Source organism: Brienomyrus brachyistius, chromosome 13 (genome assembly GCF_023856365.1).
Source record: "Brienomyrus brachyistius isolate T26 chromosome 13, BBRACH_0.4, whole genome shotgun sequence".
Taxonomy (NCBI): Eukaryota; Metazoa; Chordata; class Actinopteri; order Osteoglossiformes; family Mormyridae; genus Brienomyrus; species Brienomyrus brachyistius.
The window spans coordinates 27123853-27141974 of NC_064545.1; the positions used below are offsets into that span (position 1 = coordinate 27123853).

The 18122-nt window shown below is 45.7% G+C and overlaps 1 protein-coding gene and 1 long non-coding RNA gene across 2 annotated transcripts in view; one reads left to right on the plus strand and one right to left on the minus strand.

The window, feature by feature from the left end:
* The window catches only part of cdh13 (cadherin 13, H-cadherin (heart)), a 329423-nt gene extending 317794 nt beyond the window's left edge, over window positions 1–11629 (minus strand). The window contains exons 1-2 of the mRNA XM_048972133.1: window positions 11537–11629; window positions 11289–11345 (exon numbers count right to left, since the gene is read on the minus strand). Of these exons, the coding sequence (XP_048828090.1) occupies window positions 11289–11336 (48 nt within the window). The 5' untranslated portion in view covers window positions 11337–11345; window positions 11537–11629. The remainder of the gene's footprint in view (window positions 1–11288; window positions 11346–11536) is intronic.
* The window catches only part of LOC125705853 (uncharacterized), a 267045-nt gene that overhangs the window by 165724 nt on the left and 83199 nt on the right, over window positions 1–18122 (plus strand). The gene's annotated exons all lie outside the window — the stretch shown is intronic.

Sequence of the window (18122 nt, forward strand, 5' to 3'; positions counted from 1 at the left end):
TAAGGGCAGGAAATTTTGCCATTCATGTCTCATTCTCCAGACTACTGTACTCTGCGGAGTGCAACATTTATTTTGGTGACACTAAGCACTCAGGTGCCTGATTAGCCTGTCAACTCTGAGGTTGATGGATAATTTGTGTTCGTTAGGGATTGTTAAAGCAATTGAGGTGGATGGTATCCGGTCTCCCAAGCTCCTGCCTCATATTTGTTCTTCCCCTTTAAAAGTTAACAGTCTTAAAACTCCCGAAACAGAGTCGGCTGTCTTGCAAATTTGCGACTCCATCATTCCGCTGATGAGCCAAAACGCAAGGCGTCGCGATTCGGGGAGCGAGAATGAGTCCTGGGATAGGGCGAGTGCTGATGTCACACACAGACAGGGACTCAGCCGCTCCAGCAGGTCAGGGGAGATAGGAGGCCTTGATGACAGGGTCACCTGGATGCTCCGACCATTCACCTACAGAGCACGAGAGGCACAAGTAGGACAGAGGCAGCAGAAGCTAAAGCAACTTTAAACAGCACAAGCAAGGCACCAGATTGACTAAGGTCAGGCACAAGGAACTGAGGAACCAGGCATCCAGGGACAGGAAGTGCATCAAGGAACCAGGCATCCAGGGACAGGAAGTGCATCAAGGAACCAGGGATCCAGGGACAGGAAGTATATCATCACATACCCTCAAACAAATTATAAAAGAATAAGACTGTATTACTTCAGCATGCCATTTACCTTAAAATTACACACAGTACTGTACAGAAGTCTTAGGCAGTCTGAGAAAATGATGTTGAAATGAGCTTTAAAACGATTGTGTTTGTCAAAGTGCGTCAGCGAAGCCATTTCAAAACCTCTGCTGAAGTCTCCCCAGTATTTGAAGCAACCATCCCATACACACACACATGTATTTTTGACTCAAGCACTAGCGCACCCCGTTTGGCTAATCAATACCACATTGAGTTACTGAAATAATTAACTGATTCATTGAGCTGGTGGTGACATTTAAGGAATGTAAGGAATGGCTGGGGTGCCCCTGAGCAGGGGTTTGGGAACTGAAGCGGAGTGTGCTTCTAGCTATCCAGCAAGATATCAGTATTTTATCAGTAACGATTTGCGTTTTTATTGTGTCACTATTAATCTGCATGTGTTCTAATGTTAAATTGGGTTTTTCCTTCTGAGTAAATGGAGCCGGCCCTCTGCATCCGCGGGGTCCACGTCCAGGGATTCAACCAGCCCCAGATTGAAAATAACACATAAAATAAAAAATTTTCAAGAAAGCAAAATTTGCCGCATGCCAAGCATTATGCTGAATCCGTGCAAATGAAGCGAGAATGGAGAGAGAGAGAGAGAGAGAGAGAGAGAGAGTTAACATATTTTCCCTGTTATATTTTCTATATGCCCCACAAATGTTTGCTTCTGTACTGAACATGTACATTTTTTTCTTGTCACAAATCCCTAAACAATACAGTGTAGATATTTACACCAAATTTTCATTGCATTGGGTATTAAAAGTAATCTTGAAATAGTTTAGAGAATACAGGAGGACGTGCATAGGTTATATAAAATGGCACAGTGTTTGCGTATAAGGGAATTCGGTGGATTCTGCTGGAGCCATTCCCCGTGGATACAGAAGACCGACTGTACACACTTTCCATCCAGATAAATAACCTTAAACGTTTTCTTCGGCTGCCTAACGCCTTTCTACAGTATGGTATGCACACGGGCACGTCCATCCATCCAGCCAGGAGGCCATCCTGGGGAAGCCCCTACTAGTGCAGGGGATCGCTGTGCCTGGAGCCCCGGGATGCACAGTGTACAATGCCAGCCCCTCGCACACCAATCACATGTGTGTATTGTATAAAAAAAAATAATGCATGTCTGTCTGTTTTACACTGTTGTCAACTTCTTGCTTGGGGCGTAAGGCAGTGGATGGACTTGTTAGGTGAAGGAGGAGTGTGTGCATAACCATGGAAGAGCGAGGAGGGCTTCGTGTGGAGAATTCTGTAGTAAATAACCCCCACTGACACAGGCCAGCGTGCCCTGGAACCAACACCACAGTCTGGAAGGCTAATGGGGTCAATTTCTGCACCGCGGAGCAGACTGACCAGACAACCCACCTCCTCCCCCCCCCCCCCCCAGGAAGCTCCATCGCAGTCAGCTGGCAAGTCTTCATCACAGAAGCAGCCCTTAGGAATAATGAGCCCAGGGACACTGTCGACCACAAAGGGTATCAGATACCGGACGAGGGTCACGTGACCGCTCCAGACGGCACCCATCGCGGTACCGTGAACAGACGGCGGCCCGGCAGGGATGCGGATCGCAGGAGAGCGTGCAGGAGAGCGTGCGGCATTGCTACGGACAGCCGGATCCTGGAGGGAACTGGAGGGCGGCAGGGTGGCGTGGAACTTAAACGAATCGATTTGGAAGGTGAACGACTGCCACTTCAAGGCACAGGAAAGTCTCGGCTGTTGGACCTTAATGAGGACGCGTGATCAGAACTGCTACGGGAAGAAATCCAGCTATATGTGTTTTAAGACCCACTGGTTAAAGACGGCAGCCAAACATAGACGGAGATGCATAATATTTGCATGAGTTTAGAGGGAAAAAGGAAACTAAAAAGTTATAGTCCAGGGGCAAGAAAGTGGAACACAAGATTAGCAGCGGGTGGGCGTGCGTGCAGGCCACCTTGTCAAAGTGGGAGCAGGCGGAAAACACAGTCCCATGTTTCAACGTGTTTAATCGCCTCTGAAAGTCCCACCCATTGAAATACAATGGCTCCCAGGGCCCTTAAAATAGCCACCCAAATCCGCATCATGACTAATGCAGGGGAAGCGGCGCTCCTGTTCCACGGCACTTGTGCCAGAAAAGCAGCATCTTAACCTACTTTGCTAGGGCAGGAACATTGTCTTAGGGTGCCGGAATCCACTTCTCCGAAAGGTATCTGAATGACAAAACAACATCCCATAATGTACGTGGAACAAAGAAAAAAAAAAAAAAAAAAACATCTGACCGTGAAAATGTTGAAGCAACTTACATCCTTCACTCCATCACTCAGTGAAATATACGTTCGGTCTCATTTTTTTCCATTAAGATTTTCTATGGGAAATAATGGAGACCCTTTAAAGTGAATTCCACTATATTATTTTTGTGCTCACAGAACTCATCTCTCTAATAATTTTTTTTTTTTAAAGTTCAAGAGTTTGATCTGCTTTGGAAAAAGTGCGCAAGATATGCCCAAACCGAAGGCATCGTCCTCCCTCCGATTCAGTCTGTCATCCCCATACAATCTCAAGCACAGCGCCGCCATCTAGGCGGCCGTCAGGGGTACTGCAGGCGCGAGAACGGACACCGGCAGCGCGTAATTCCATTTCTTTCCTGAGATGCAGCACAGTAAAAGGCGGAAGGAAAAAAAGAAATGGGTAGACAAGAAAGCACATGGTGCTGGGGAAGTGTACCCTTGTTCTAAAGCTTCCCAGAACCACAGGTGCCGTGGATAAGTGGGATAGGAGTCACTCTGGCTGGTTTAAAGAACCGGCTCCACGGTACGATGGACGCAAAATGTGCAAGAACAAGAAGCTCTCTGGTTCCACCTGAGAAACGCGCCACCACTCGGTAATATGCAACCAATGCTAGAAAGCAGCTTTAATTCCTCTGTCAACTGTAGCATGAGTATGAAGACATGCGCTTCCCCAGTGAGTCTGCAGATTAATTTATATACACATAATGTCCAGCCTGAGCCATGCCATTAGTCAGCTAAAGACAGTGATCATGTGGCCTATTGCAATACAGTAAAACTGCGAATCGAGAGCATCTGAATTATATTACTAAGTGCCAGTAATCATCCCTGTGAACAAATGTTACTTTGTAACTATTGTGACGAATTATAGTCTTAAAGCGATGACCTCAACCTGAATATTTCCAAACATACCATTCTAATTAAAGACAAAGTTACAAACTCACTTGCATTTTCATTCTGAATGAACGTATGAATGTTACACGACAGTGAAAAAATGTCAGACTTTCCGAGCAGTCTAGACTTCATGCAGGACATGAATTGACACTGACAGACTTCCTACCCCCACGCTTGACATAACTCGGTGACCTCAGAGAGAACATTTATATACGACCCACATGGCCCATCCACTGGGGTGGAGGGTTTGGGGGCGGGGGGGGGGGGGGGGGTGCCCTTAAAGGCAGACATGGCGCCGGGCCACAAGGTGAACTGCAGTCCTTGGAGCAGGAACATTCTGGAAACTCATGCGTGCCACTTCAGAGGCTTACTGGGCACTACTGGGAGCTCTGGGAAAGATGCCAGGCATTTGCACTGGATGTCAGTGAACAGCGGAGTGCGGAAAAACATACCGATTTCAGACACCACTCATCACGCTTATTATATTAGGAGGCTACACAGGCTGCCTTTGTCTCACTAAGTAACGGAATTAGCATTTTCACGTCTCAGTTCCCCGCGTGTAGATCACCGCTGGCGGTTTTTTCCAAGCAAGCACTTCGTCATCATCTAGGCCGCCGTTTGAAGCTCTTAGCGCGGCAAGGGCATGCATGCACCGTCCGCCCAAGAACAGCGCAGCAAACCAAGCTTAAGCGCAAATGTGATCGGAAGGTGTCTGGTTTGAATCCCATTCTTGGTAGAATAGTCACCACTGGGGCCTTGAGCAAGACCTCTGCAGACGCACCAGATAAATGGCTGATGCTGTGCTTGGATCCCAAGCTTTGCTCTCACCTGTGTGTGTGTGTGTGTGTGTGGTGTCTCACCGGAGAGCATGATGGGATATGTGATGGGATTGTACTGGTGCAAATGGCAAATAAAGCATGATGATCATGATGTCACAGACTATGGACATAGATGGAATCTTCCAAAACCAGCCAGAACAGAACCATCTCTCTTATGATGTCATAAAGTGAGTAAAGAAAAACTAAAAGGTGGAGAAATTCCTCCACTCATGAAAAATGCTGCAAAACTGCTCCCGAACATCGCCTGCTTATGAACAAAAAAGAAAAACCCTCCATTCTGTAGCGTTTGGCTTGAGTTCTGCTTTAAGCAAGACGGAGGGAAAGACGACATTTACACAAGACGCTATGAAACTGCCTCATTAACAGGCGCTCGCAATAAATCAATCGTATCTAAAGCAGTGTTTTACAGTCATAAAATTGCTTTACAGCAGATTTTCCAAATGGAATAAGAAACGGAAAAAGCAAAGTGTTAAAAGAAGCTGAAATGATTCCCTTGGACCTTGTGAGGATGTGGCTAAGTGGTGATCCTGGGCCGAGCAAATTTCAGTTCAAAGCTGAGATAATGCATGTATAACACAGCACCTCACACACACACACACACACACACACACACACACACACACACACAGGAAGAGTGTTTAAGGAAGAGTGGAAGAGAATAAACAAAATATCACCCCAGGCAGCCGGTCCAGCACCAACGAACCCGTAGGATCTAGGCCACAGGTTTGAACCTGGACATCTCTGTAAAGCTACCCAGTGGGCGAATAAACGCTTACAAACAAAAGCACTGTCCCGCATTCAGACAAGGCGCAAAACACACAAATCATTCTGCCGTCCCCCTGGATGCAGGCACTGACTGCCACCTGGAATGAAAGGTCATCGGTTGATTACATTGCATGAGGACTCTAAGCTCTGCAGTGTGTGTCGTACATGCATTCTAAGAATGTATGTTTGAGGCAAAACCAGCGGAGATGCTCGTGTAGGACGAGGGCAGGCAGGCGGGCAGGAGCCACCATCTCCAACTGTGATTGTATGGGCTGCACTTCGCGGGGGGGGGGGGGGGGGGGGGTCACACGTGCCTACGAGCGTCTGCATATGGATATGACAATTCGGGCTCCATTCTCCCGGCAAGGTCAAACCCTCCAGTACTAAATTAGACTCTATCCGACCTTTGAGTCCATTAAAGACAACCACTTAACCACAGTTGCCTGGGACTGGAGGGGTCTCCAATAAAAGCGAGTGCAGAGGCATCTTTCCATCTTCAGGGAACAAATCTTGCTATTCCTACAACATAGAGGAGCTAACAGATGTATTGCAGTTATTTAAAAAAAAATATTCATTTTAAGAAATTCACTTGCTTTTTTCCCCATTTTTAATCCACGTTTCAGTTTCCTCAAGTTTTAAGAGTTTAGCGTTACCATCTGCCAGTTTCATTTCATTACGAGAGCATCCAGTCGACATCCAAATGTTGCTATACACCAAACCCGTGTGCGTGCAAGACAAAGGTTGATGATTCTACTGGCTCGAAGGGCAGGTTCCACTCCATCGGGGTCCACAAGTGCTTTGATCTTCTCCTGCCGCATTCGGCCTCAGCAAAAGAACATCAAAAATATTCCATTCTCTCAGCTCTCCAACCAGAGGGTCACAAGAGCACAAGAGGAGACTCGGCCGTCGGTATTTCCAAAGCCTTGTAGTAAACGTGACCCAGACTTCAAAAACGCTCTCTGGAGAGATGGGCCTACAGCGGCCCCTCCTTCACCTTCAGGAAGCAGATAGTAATTAGAAGAGCAACCAACCACCAGAGTAGATGCTCTGATGCTTTGACGGAGCAAGGGGGCTGGGTTTGATGGATAAACATCAGCCCAAGCGACGAGCAGCCCCAGTTACAACCGGCAGCTCAGGACCCCAGTTCGCATCATTATTCTTTCCAACTAATCTATCGATAATTAGGGTGAGGAAGAGAACTTTATAATGCCGAATGCCGTAAAAGATCACCGTCCTCGTGTGTCAGGTTTGCATACCCAAGGTCGAGAAAAGCCTCCCAACAGCTCAAACGGCAGCAGCGCGCCATTAATGCGAAATGAGGCGGGGGACGCTACTGGGTATCACCGAGGTTTCCTGGCCTTTATAGCGAGGATGAACTTGCTGACAGGAGCTCACATTTGCCCATGCTTCCTGAAAGCCTTTGTGGAGGGATGTGAGCCCCACAGCAACACGGCTGCTGGCACTCCAGTTCTGTAATTACCCAGAATGCACCGCTCTAAAAGCGTCAACCCTGACAATGTCTCAAGCTAAAAAAAAAATTATAATAATAATCTGCTACTTCGCAAAAGTGACGAAGTCTCTGCAGGGCAGCCAGCCCAGGTGTTTCATCCGTGAGCCAATCAGGAGGCCAAACAGACCAAGAATTATCCAATAAAATCAACAGGCCAATGAAATAAAGACCCGCCAGCATAACTTGACGGGATGCACCGCACCGCAAGCTCCGAGTGATTTCCCCTTAACTGCATCCCCCCCCCCCCAACCAGATTTGTCATTTCCGAAGAGTGGGAGGCAGCAGACTGGCGGCAAGTCGTGCTGGGATCCGCGGGAGTCACATATTTCAAGAAACCCGTCGTTTCCACAGATTATAGACGCGGCACTGGGCAGGAGCGGGGAATGTCTGTTTTCATTAAGACGCTGGCCTGTATAGACGGAGACATATAGCTGCACCACAACATATTGCTTCATACGTCTGCAGACACAATGTAACGCAGCACCTGCATACAGTTCCTTACAGAAGTTACGAACAGACGCAACTATACTTGTGGATTTCAACCATAAATAGAGGGGAAGTATAGCACAAGCCCTGGAAAATTTTCCGACATCCTGTTTATCAAATCATGTTACGTTTCAACACAACACTAACGTATGATTTCACTTCAATTCTGATTCCCCAAATCTAAATATAACACCACTCTGTCACACGACACATTTATATTAATACCAGACTCATCATTCAAAAACACCGCACTCGCTCACTCACATTACCACCGGATTCTTACCCGGTCTGTCATTTTCACGTACCTCTGCCTTACATTCGTGCACGTCGCATCTGTGACGGAGCCTCTGCCCTCAATCTCACTTTGACGCGAGCGGGGACGACTCACCGCAGACCCACAAAAACTCAACGAGCGAAAAACAAATAGCATAAAAGATTTTGTGCATGCAGGTTCTTAAAAAAACAAAAAAAACAAACAAAAATCAACTAGAGGTGTTTGTTTGCTTGGTATTTTTCAGGATGCTTTTGCAAGGACATCCGTCTCCAAAATATGACACACACCCCCCGACCCCACATATAGAGTTGACTCGGATAACACCTGGGGACCTTTGCACCATTAACAGAGACGACCCAGTTCCTCATTATCTTTTTACATAACCTAACAACTTTTACCGAAACTCCCAAACTGTGTCAAAAACACACCAATAAATGTCAGGTTATACACAGGGCCTGTTTTATGTGCTCATGCACTCATTACGCCTGTTATTAATAGAGGGGTACACTCAGCAACCAATGATTGTCACCAAAAACGAGACTGCGATGTCACCCACATGCACGCCGAGCTGACGGTCACACCCCTCACGGAGAGCCTGAATAGCACCACGGATGTGTTCGAACCCGAGCTCCCACAGGGCCGGGCTGCCTCCACAGCCCACTCACTCTCGCACAGCATGCAAAAGCAATCCGGCATGTCCAGGGACACCAAGCTGCCCCCAGGAGAGCGGACAACATCTATACCCCCTTTATCTTCCCGTCCATTTAATAAAACCACCTGTGCTTTGCTGATCCAGTGGATGAAACAGATAAATAAAAATATACACACACTCTCCAGGTTCTCCAGTGGAGCTTTTGAGGGAGGAAAATGAGGGAAGGTACCTGGCAGTGCTCGGCTCATATTGTGAATCATTCTTGCGAGTTCCTCGCTGAGCGTTTAATTTAAAAATGGGATTTACATGGGGAGGAATATTCAGCAGCAGATACTACAGAAAGCTGCTGTCCTGTCTGTAAGGGCATAAATAAAATATTTCATTTTGCAGCAATTTGAAAACATGATTTTTTTGGGGGGGGGGGGGGGGTACAGATTTGGTAACTACGGCTGATCAGTCTGTCAACCACCACGGGGGAAACAGAAATGAAAAATAAACAACCTAGAGCTTTGTGATGTTCCGGAGCTAAGGTGAGGCAGCAGTTTGCTGCAGTTGTGTGGCCCCCACTCCAAGGTTTGCGGGCTCCCTGTCACTACAATGTCACTATACTGAGGGGGTGGGGCAAAGTAATTTTTTGAGTAGGGGCCTAAAAACAAAATACCTGCCCCTGGGGAGGAGAGGACATGACACTCATTATACAAGACCTTTTACAGGGGAGTCATGGGGGGGGGGGGGGGGGGTAGTACACCTACTTTAACGATGACTGAAACCTTCAGACAGGCAACTTTCTAAATCTGATTGGGATATATGTATGTCCAAAGTCTAAGTTGAATGTAGAATAAAGCTCTTCATTTTAAATAACGGACTGAGTTGTTCGTTTTCGGGCAGTTAACACATAATTACTGCATTTCCCGACACTTTAACAAAGTAATCCATAAGACGCTACTGTTTGTACATCACCAGGAGAACAAAAAGGGAGTCAATGCACGTGTTTGCTTTAGAGGCAGCTCGCGCAGCCAGGGCGTGTAAACAAACGCGGTGTAAGTCATGCAGTGCCTCGTGACAGGCAGGAAATGTTATATCTAACATAACGTATATCTAACGTCTGCAAAGGAAATCCTAAAAAACAAATCACTTAGCATAGGTTTACATGCATGCATAGGGTGGTGTCTGACGTGTGGCAGCGGATGCGATTCGTAAGGCGTGGGATATTTGAAACGGAAGGGGGTCGGTGTTTTAGGGCGAACTATGACTAATATTCCCGGGAATGAAACGTATTTCAGATTTAGAAATAGGATGCATGTGAGAAGGAAAGTAGTAAACTAAGACTGGCCACATCGTTTTCAGCCTGCGGGTTGTCATCGGAGAGGAGCCGGAATATCATAAACACGACATAGTGTAAATGTCAACGTCAAATTAAACGACCCAAACGACTAACACCCTGCATTTCCCAACACATTACACAAGTAGAGAAAAAAACTGGCTTATTTGATTGATGACCCGAGGTTTCCAAACCGACACGAAAGATAGAGCTGGCTTGCTCAATAGGCGAACATAACGCGATTATACAGCAGCGAACTGACTGATGCGCGCTCACGGCTCTGCTACCTGAAACACCGGCGCGTCTTATCGCTTATTAATTGTCGTTTGCAAAAAGCCCGGCGCTGCGGATGATGCAGCTGCTCGCCGCTTTGCGAAACCGAGGAAATAATGCATCAAATCGTGCAGCAGAATCCGTCGAAATGGAAATTAAATATTTAAGAAATTACAATTTCCAGAAATCACATGCACCCTCAATCTCGCACCTAAAACTGTCGCTGTGCAATTACAGACTTCATGGATATTTATTTTACATAACTGCGTTCAGTTAATGAAATAACACCCAGTTTCGTAATATCTGCAAAATTTAAAACTCCGTAGCATTAATGACAACACCTGTTGTATAAATCTTAAACGCAATCAACGATTATGTAAACTGGTACGATGACAAGATATCGTTTCGTCCCAGACCAAAATAATACGCGCTACATTTCTACGTAAACGTGCGGTTTGACTTTAGTTATCGGTACAAACCCTGCTGAGTGCGAGATCACTGCAGACACTACAGTACATAAATAGTTATAATGTGACTGACCGAGGCAGGTGTTCTGGTTATCCCCAGTGCAATCACAGATTTTATACTGGATATTCTGGTAAGAACAAACTAAATCTAAGAATTAAAACAGATACGACCGCGACACGTTAGTGGGTATCCGTACAATTTAAAGGCGCCGGCGTGATGTTCCCATATAGAGCGCGACCTAATGAACGGAGCCAAAGAAAAGCGAAACTTAGAAGCTGAGTAGAATATAGATGGGGCTAGAGACACGGTTCGGTGGTGATTTGCACATAGCCCCCCCACACATGAGCGTCCCCTTCGCAGTCGCTATTCAATGCGAACAGTTTGTGTAGACTGACCACCACAGACTACACGACCTGATCACTCCCGTCCCGGGCGGTTACATGGCGTATCAACAAGGGCAACATTGTAATATTACCGTCATTGTTACTTGATTCCATCACTGCCGTCTCGTGCGCGAATTCCCACGACTGTTAAAATATCCAATTATATAATCTTACGGTTTAATTGTTTGTCGCCTATATTGTACAAGTAAATAATTTAGATCGGTGCATCCTCCTGAAGGAATTTTTTCCATATAGGCTACTCAGCGCAGGCTGCCGTTATGACAAATTATATTGATTATACTGTCAAAATAAATTGGCGTGGACTGAAATGATACAATTGAATAAAATTAATTCTCTATGAGCTGTTCGGGAGCGAAAGCCCAAATGACTTATTTCGAATAATAACGGTTCGTGCCTACCTGATAGACGAAGAAGACTATAAGGATACAGGCTCGGATCTCCATCATATCACTTCTCTGGGATAGAGAGAGGGGGAAAAAAATCAAAACAAGGCGCAGGTTTGACCAGCTCTGTTCATAATTCCAAAGTCGAACTGGCAGAGCGGGAGTGAAGCCTTTGCTCGGAGCTGCCAACTTCCCAAATAGAACTGCAGCCTCATCAACAAAGCATTGGACAAGAGCGCCGACACCGCGACCAATAGACTTACAGGGGGATTTCTTGAAATCCACCAGAACCTAAGGCATCTATATACCTCCTCAAAATGCCTGTATTTATCCGGGATGGGCGATTTATCTCTGCACCTGTGCGTTCCCAGCTACCCTTTTTAAATAGGGATTTCACGTTTATATAACCTTATTAAATACGCCGGCGTTTCACAAAGACAAACTAATAATAGATTACCAATTGCATCCAACATTCAATTTCATTCTGCAGCGCATATGTAATGTGTCATTGCACTGATTTAACGGTTGTTTACTTAGTAAATTAGTTTTAAAACAGGGCTCTTGCTGGGGCACAAGACTACACATGGATTTGATGGCGCCCCTTATTTTAATATCAGGTTTATTCAGATTCGATCGCGCAATCAAATAGAATTATTAACACGGAAGGTCCGTCAGGTTAATTTTAATATATTCTCCTCATTGATGGAAAAACGTGGGGGCGTCTGACAGCCTGCCGGGGACCTTATACTTCTCGCCATATCCTGCCTGAGGGCACGTGTGCTGCCTTGGCAAGGGCCAGGAAGAACAACCACCAAGATCTATGAAGCAGACCTCTGAAAGCGATGTTCCTATTGTTGGGTACTAATGAAGAGCAGATTTAGATTTCTACGATGGAAAGGTAGTCTTGGCACTAGACTGCGATATGCCGGCATTGCATACTATATCAAAAGTCCTGTACAACATTTTCTCCGTTGCATCTGTAATACCGGTAATACAAAGCCGTATTTCCGGACCTTAGAATAATGTTTCGCAGATATTGCCAGTGGCGTCGAAGCTGATGGAACGTAGCAGCTGACAGACCCTGTCGACTTTAGATTACTGATACTCAAACCAACTTTACTTACTGAATATCAAGTTTAAAGCTCTCTCAAACCGGAGGAAGGGATCAAAACTTCAGGGATCAAAGCGCATCAAAACTTCCCCTAGCCCCCCACAAACTGTCCTTATCCCATAATATAAATTTTTAAGCGGGTGTAGCATACTAGAAAAGGTACACGTCTCTCCACTGATGGTTTTCTTAGACTTATAAATACAGAATGAAATTCACTCGTCATTGATGGAATGAAAAATAGCCGGGGGGGGGGGGGGGAGGTGGCCAAATTATCTGATACTACTCGAAGACCAGTGTGGGAGGGAATATCAGAGCGCCCCCCTTTAACCGGGGTGTGCAAAAACGAGTTGGGGAATTGCTGCGATGGTACAAATGATTGCTGTACGACGAGGCTATAACTCGGATAGGTTGTGAATTTGCATCGGCTGCTTGAACCAACACCGAATGGACGCCGGTCGAAAAACCCAACTTAGGTGGAACTGTAACTCAGGTTATATCTTCGCAAAGAAGTGATTTCTGCCGCTTATGAAGAAGCGCAGATAACAGACTATCACACCCAGTTTAATAGTCTGCTGGGAATGTATATTAAAGTCTGTTTGACAGGAGATCAGCGATAATAAGACAGTCACTGTTTAGACCCAGCGTTCACTCTTCGGAGGAAAATTGATGGCCATCATTTGGTCAGTCCACAAATACACAATCGCTTGAAGTCTTTTCGCACATTTAGAGAAACTGTGGTCGCACAGAAGTAAAACAATTTTCATCCAAAGTCTATGTGCAATACGCTGCGATCTGAATGGATCTGCCCAGACGCGGCTTTGGACACGATCGATTAATGCAAATTGCAGAAACTTTCCACAAATTACTGTCCTCGCCACTTACCTCCTATCCTCTCATGTGTTGACAGTGGGGATGGAAATTATTATTCTTTTTAGTGAATCGTTCATTGATTCATTCACTTCCGACCCGTACCCCTTCATATCAGTAAAGTATTGACTTGTGCTCTTCAAAACTACAAAATTAAAAATACAGTATTTATGAATAGGCGGGTCTAATTTAACTTAAATATGTTTATTATATTCGAAATACTGGCTAGTTCGGGTGTAGATGTGTCATCATTGAAAGACAGGTAACAAAATGAACGATATCACTATGTTAAAAAAGAAAGACGGAATCATTCACGAAGCACAGGCCTACATGTCCAGTTCAGCAGTGGAAGCGCTGGCACCAAATTTTTAAAAAGTTAACTCAGCTTTTAACTCTTATTCTCACTTTAAGAGTTATTTTGTGTTCTCTGCCACTTTCAGCAAAATAACCTGAGATATCTGCGTGGATGAGAGTTACGACTTACCTGGTAACATAAAATCTTTTGCGGGGTCTTGATAAAAACAAGTGAGCAAAGTAAAGAGGAAATGTCGCAGTGTCATATAGTAGAGCAGAGGTCGTTGGCGGTAGAGGACCTTTAAGAAAAGTGCAGGAGGAAATAACTTTTGTTTACTGAGCTTCTGAACTGCAGTCAATACACACGATTCCTTACGGATCCTTGAGAATACGGTTGAAAATTCACATATTTCGTGCAGGGGTTTGCTTGATTTACCAGCAATTGGCCTGAAGCTGGGTGGGCTCTTGTGCTGCCATGGCCAATAATCGCGACTGGCTGCTTTGTCCTACAGGTAATTAAGTTAATTAAAGACTACATGGGCGTGGTCAACTCAGCTGCCTTGCTGGGCTTATGGTAGGATCGGCTGCTTCCCAACCATCCTCAGTGGAAGCTGCTCATGACAAATGTAAAGTGTGGCGTACCTCCTGGGTGGAAGCAACACCAGATGGCACAGAAATCTTCAGATGAACCTTTACAGTCAGCCGCCCTCAGACATTAGCATGTGCCGGGGGGAAGCGGGGTGGCCTTGGACCATGCGATTAATCCTTTTTCTCTTGATTCCACTAATAAAAGTTACCCTGCTTCTGCGCCTTAAGGAATATCTCGGGCACCTATTCTTTTTTTGCTCATTTGATATCCTTATTAATTCTGCAGTGTCTGTCAGTTCCCTTTTCTAAGTTTAATTATCAGTTCCTGGTGCGATTTCGTTTCACAACGTGTATTATGAAAAGGAGTGGAAACAAGCTGAATGTTGGCGATCCGCTCCTCAGTATTTTGCCATGGATCACCATGGTTACTACTATACAGTACAATCATACCGTTTTTGCACAACTTATCCAATGCTTCACAAAATAACCGATTAAACTTGGTCTGGCGCTTCCACATTGTCATTCAAACATCGCGCCACAAGGTGGGGCTGTAAACAATCACCAGGAGGTGATTGTAAATTTGTGGTTTTTTATTGCACCCCCCATTTCTACCGTATTTTCCCATACCTCATTGTACAATTAGGTAAATGAATGGGCGAAGTCACATAAAGATCTGCCAAAATTCATTCAAAAATGCTGCAAAACATTGTCAGACCTCGCCAAAATGGCTGATATCATTATGAGAAAATGAACAGAAAGGAGGACCACATACACCAGGGAAGAAGTCTGTTGTCAGGACATAGCTTTTTAAAAACAGTTTTTGTCAGTGTATAAAACATGTGAATGGCAGACTCTTCCACAAACTGTGTCGCCTCCATCTTTCCGTGCCAAAGGATGGGAAACAGTAGGATGGGGATGTGATGGGCATGGGTTCGAATCCCAGGACTGGTGCTGTTGCTGCCTGGCCTCTAGGTTAAGAACTTCAGGCCTAACCCACATGCAGTGGACAGCTGAACAAAATAATATTGAAGATGTGGGCTTGGGGGGGCGGCATGGTGGTGTAGTGGTTAGCACTGTTGTCTCACACCTCTGGGACCCGGGTTCGAGTCTCCGCCTGGGTCACATGTGTGTGGAGTTTGCATGTTCTCCCCATGTCATCGTGGGGTTTCCTCCGGTACTCCGGTTTCCCCCCACAGTCCAAAAACATGCTGAGGCTAATTGGAGTTGTTAAAGTGCCCATAGGTGTGCATGTGTGCGTGAATGGTGTGTGAGTGTGCCCTGCGATGGGCTGGCCCCCCATCCTGGGTTGTTCCCTACCTCATGCCCATTGCTTTGGGATAGGCTCCGGACCCCCCGCGACACAGTAGGATAAGCAGTTTGGAAGATGGATGGATGGATGTGGGCTTGGACTTGGCAAATGGGCCGGAGGTGAGAAGTACTCACGAAAGTGGGCTGGATGAGTCAGTACATCATGCGTGGTAATCTATAAATAGGAGCTGTTGTTAGATCCACCAATTAACTAATTAACAGCTGAAGAAAGAGACCAGGAGGACCCAAACCAGTGAGCCGCCATCAAAACATCGTGAATCACTGAAACGACAGCTGTTAAATCAGGCTGCTTTATAACACTTTATCTCTATTAATTGTACAGTTTCCTTCAGTGTTAAGGTATTTCCAGCACTAGCACGTTTATATTTAGATGCATTTATTTAGTTTGCAGGCATTTCCGTCCAGAGCAACGTGAGGCAGACAGCACATCACAAACATACAGCTGTCAAGTAAGCATAAGTGCATAAGATCTCTGTTATAATTCTCTAAAGTGTAGTGTTTTTGTGCCAGTTACCCTGTGTGTGAAGAGGCTATAAAAAGGACTTTAGGATGATTAAATAGAGATAAACTGATAAACATCCATACATTTTTGTGCAATTGCACGTCCCGTTCAGGGTTGTGAGGGGTCTGGAGGCTATGGGAGCAACCCTTCACAGGGCACACCTGGAGGAAACTGTCAGGGTCAGCACCCATCCGACTCTAGTTTTCATGTCTCCTTCCCGTTTGGCCAGCAGGTGTCACTGGCCATCCTGTCTTCCTCCATGTCACTCACCCTTCAGCCCCTATGTGCTTCTGCTGCTCCTCACACCACTGCATAGCTCAGTGGGCTGAGAACGTGGCTCAACTTATAAACCTGCAAGTTGTGGGATTGAAACTGGCCAGGAACCACCCTCACGCGTCGTGTTCGGTTTGTCTCTTTTCCCCTGTTGTCATCGGGTATCAGTGCTTTTGTTTTTTGGTGCTTTTTGCATTTCAGTTTGTTCCTTGCCTTCTGCTCCTTGTCCCGTTTACCCACTTTTCCTTGCTTTAGTTAACCATCAGTCTTTGTTCATTTCCCCTAGTCTCCAGTGCTGTTTAATTGTAATAAAATAAAACTTTATGTACACTGTCGTCTTACTTAAATTAGTCAGCGGTTCTAAGGTAATCAGGTGGTTTCGGGGATCTTTCCCCATTTGTTCTGCAGATCGGATGGGAGAGAGTAGAACTGGCAACCTAAGATTGGAACATACAGGTTATGATTCTCACCTGTCCTGCATTTCCTTGTTAGCTGTGCATTTCAGCGCCTGTTCTGGGTACTTTCTTTGAATTAGAATTCAGTGATCGGTGGTCATTGTTCACACACCACAGCACACAGTGCACAGCAAAGAAATGTGTCCTCCGCATTTAACCCAGGAACCCCGACATGACAGAATATAACATCTGATATATAACTTAACTCTGATATATAACATCAGAGCCTATTATCTTAAAAAGGTGTTTTCCATCATTCTCCCATTGGGTTGATATGATTGGTCCACTTCAGCAGGGAAACATGGCAACAGATTTTCTCCATTGTTCTACACCAGCAAACTTAATTGTGCAAAACAAGCGAAATGAAAGCACCATTCATTTACAGGATTGGACAAGTAAGAACAATGGCTGTGAATAGCTGTTTGCTAATGGCTGATAGGCATCTCTGAACTGAGGGCGGGCAGCCTTATCTGCTCAAACTCAGGATGTTCCAGCCGATTCGACACAAACCAGCATATGAGAGGCTCAAGACCCAGATATCCATCAGAAGACTGGAAGATGAGTTCCGGGTGGCTATTGGCCAAGCAAGTTCTGCTTTGAGTATGGTGCGACCAGTTGTGTGGTCTCCTTAAAGTTCACTGGGTGTAGCGGTAGCTTGTCAGAAATAGCAGAAGAGTCTGAGAGTTGTATTGAATGACTGTCATAGGGGCCTAGACAGACGTCAGGCCAATACTGTCCCACTATCACACTGATCCAAACCTGATAGCATAGCGTCACCTCGGCACAGATAAGAAAAGGCTCTCAGTGGATACATCCCAGACTCCCGTATCGCTGAGGATGCACACCTGCTCACTGAAGCTCTCACAATTCAGACATGCAAACAAACGAACGCATAAGGAAACCGCAGACAAATCGCAGAACTCGCTATTATCAAACGGGGCTAGAAAACCGCACGCATCAGCAAAACACAGAACGCTAAAGCATAAACGCACCGTGACGGATTCGGCAATCGACACATTTTTTTTTTTCCCAGCAGATTTCTTTTCCACCCCCGCACGAGGTTATCAGCTCTCGGTGATGCCTCCGTCATCTGTATTGTGTCCAATAAATATCCCCCCGATTCGGCAGGGGCTGATATGTGGCATAAATCTCCTAGCTGCCGCGCACCTTTTAACCTTACAAGGCTCTCTGGCGGGCATTTCATTTGTGAGTAAATAAAGGAAAACCAGACAGAAACTGAGTACCTCCCTATGTCTGTATAGTTCTTGCTCTAAGAAGCAAATAGATAAATGTGCCAACCGGGTCATGACCCCCGACTGCATCAAACCGCAGTTTCACGGTGGCCTCGCTTGCATCCTGCTCTCCTTTGTCCTTCACATATGTAAGAGGTGTGAAAATCAAAGATCCATGCCGGCAGACACAGCGCATCC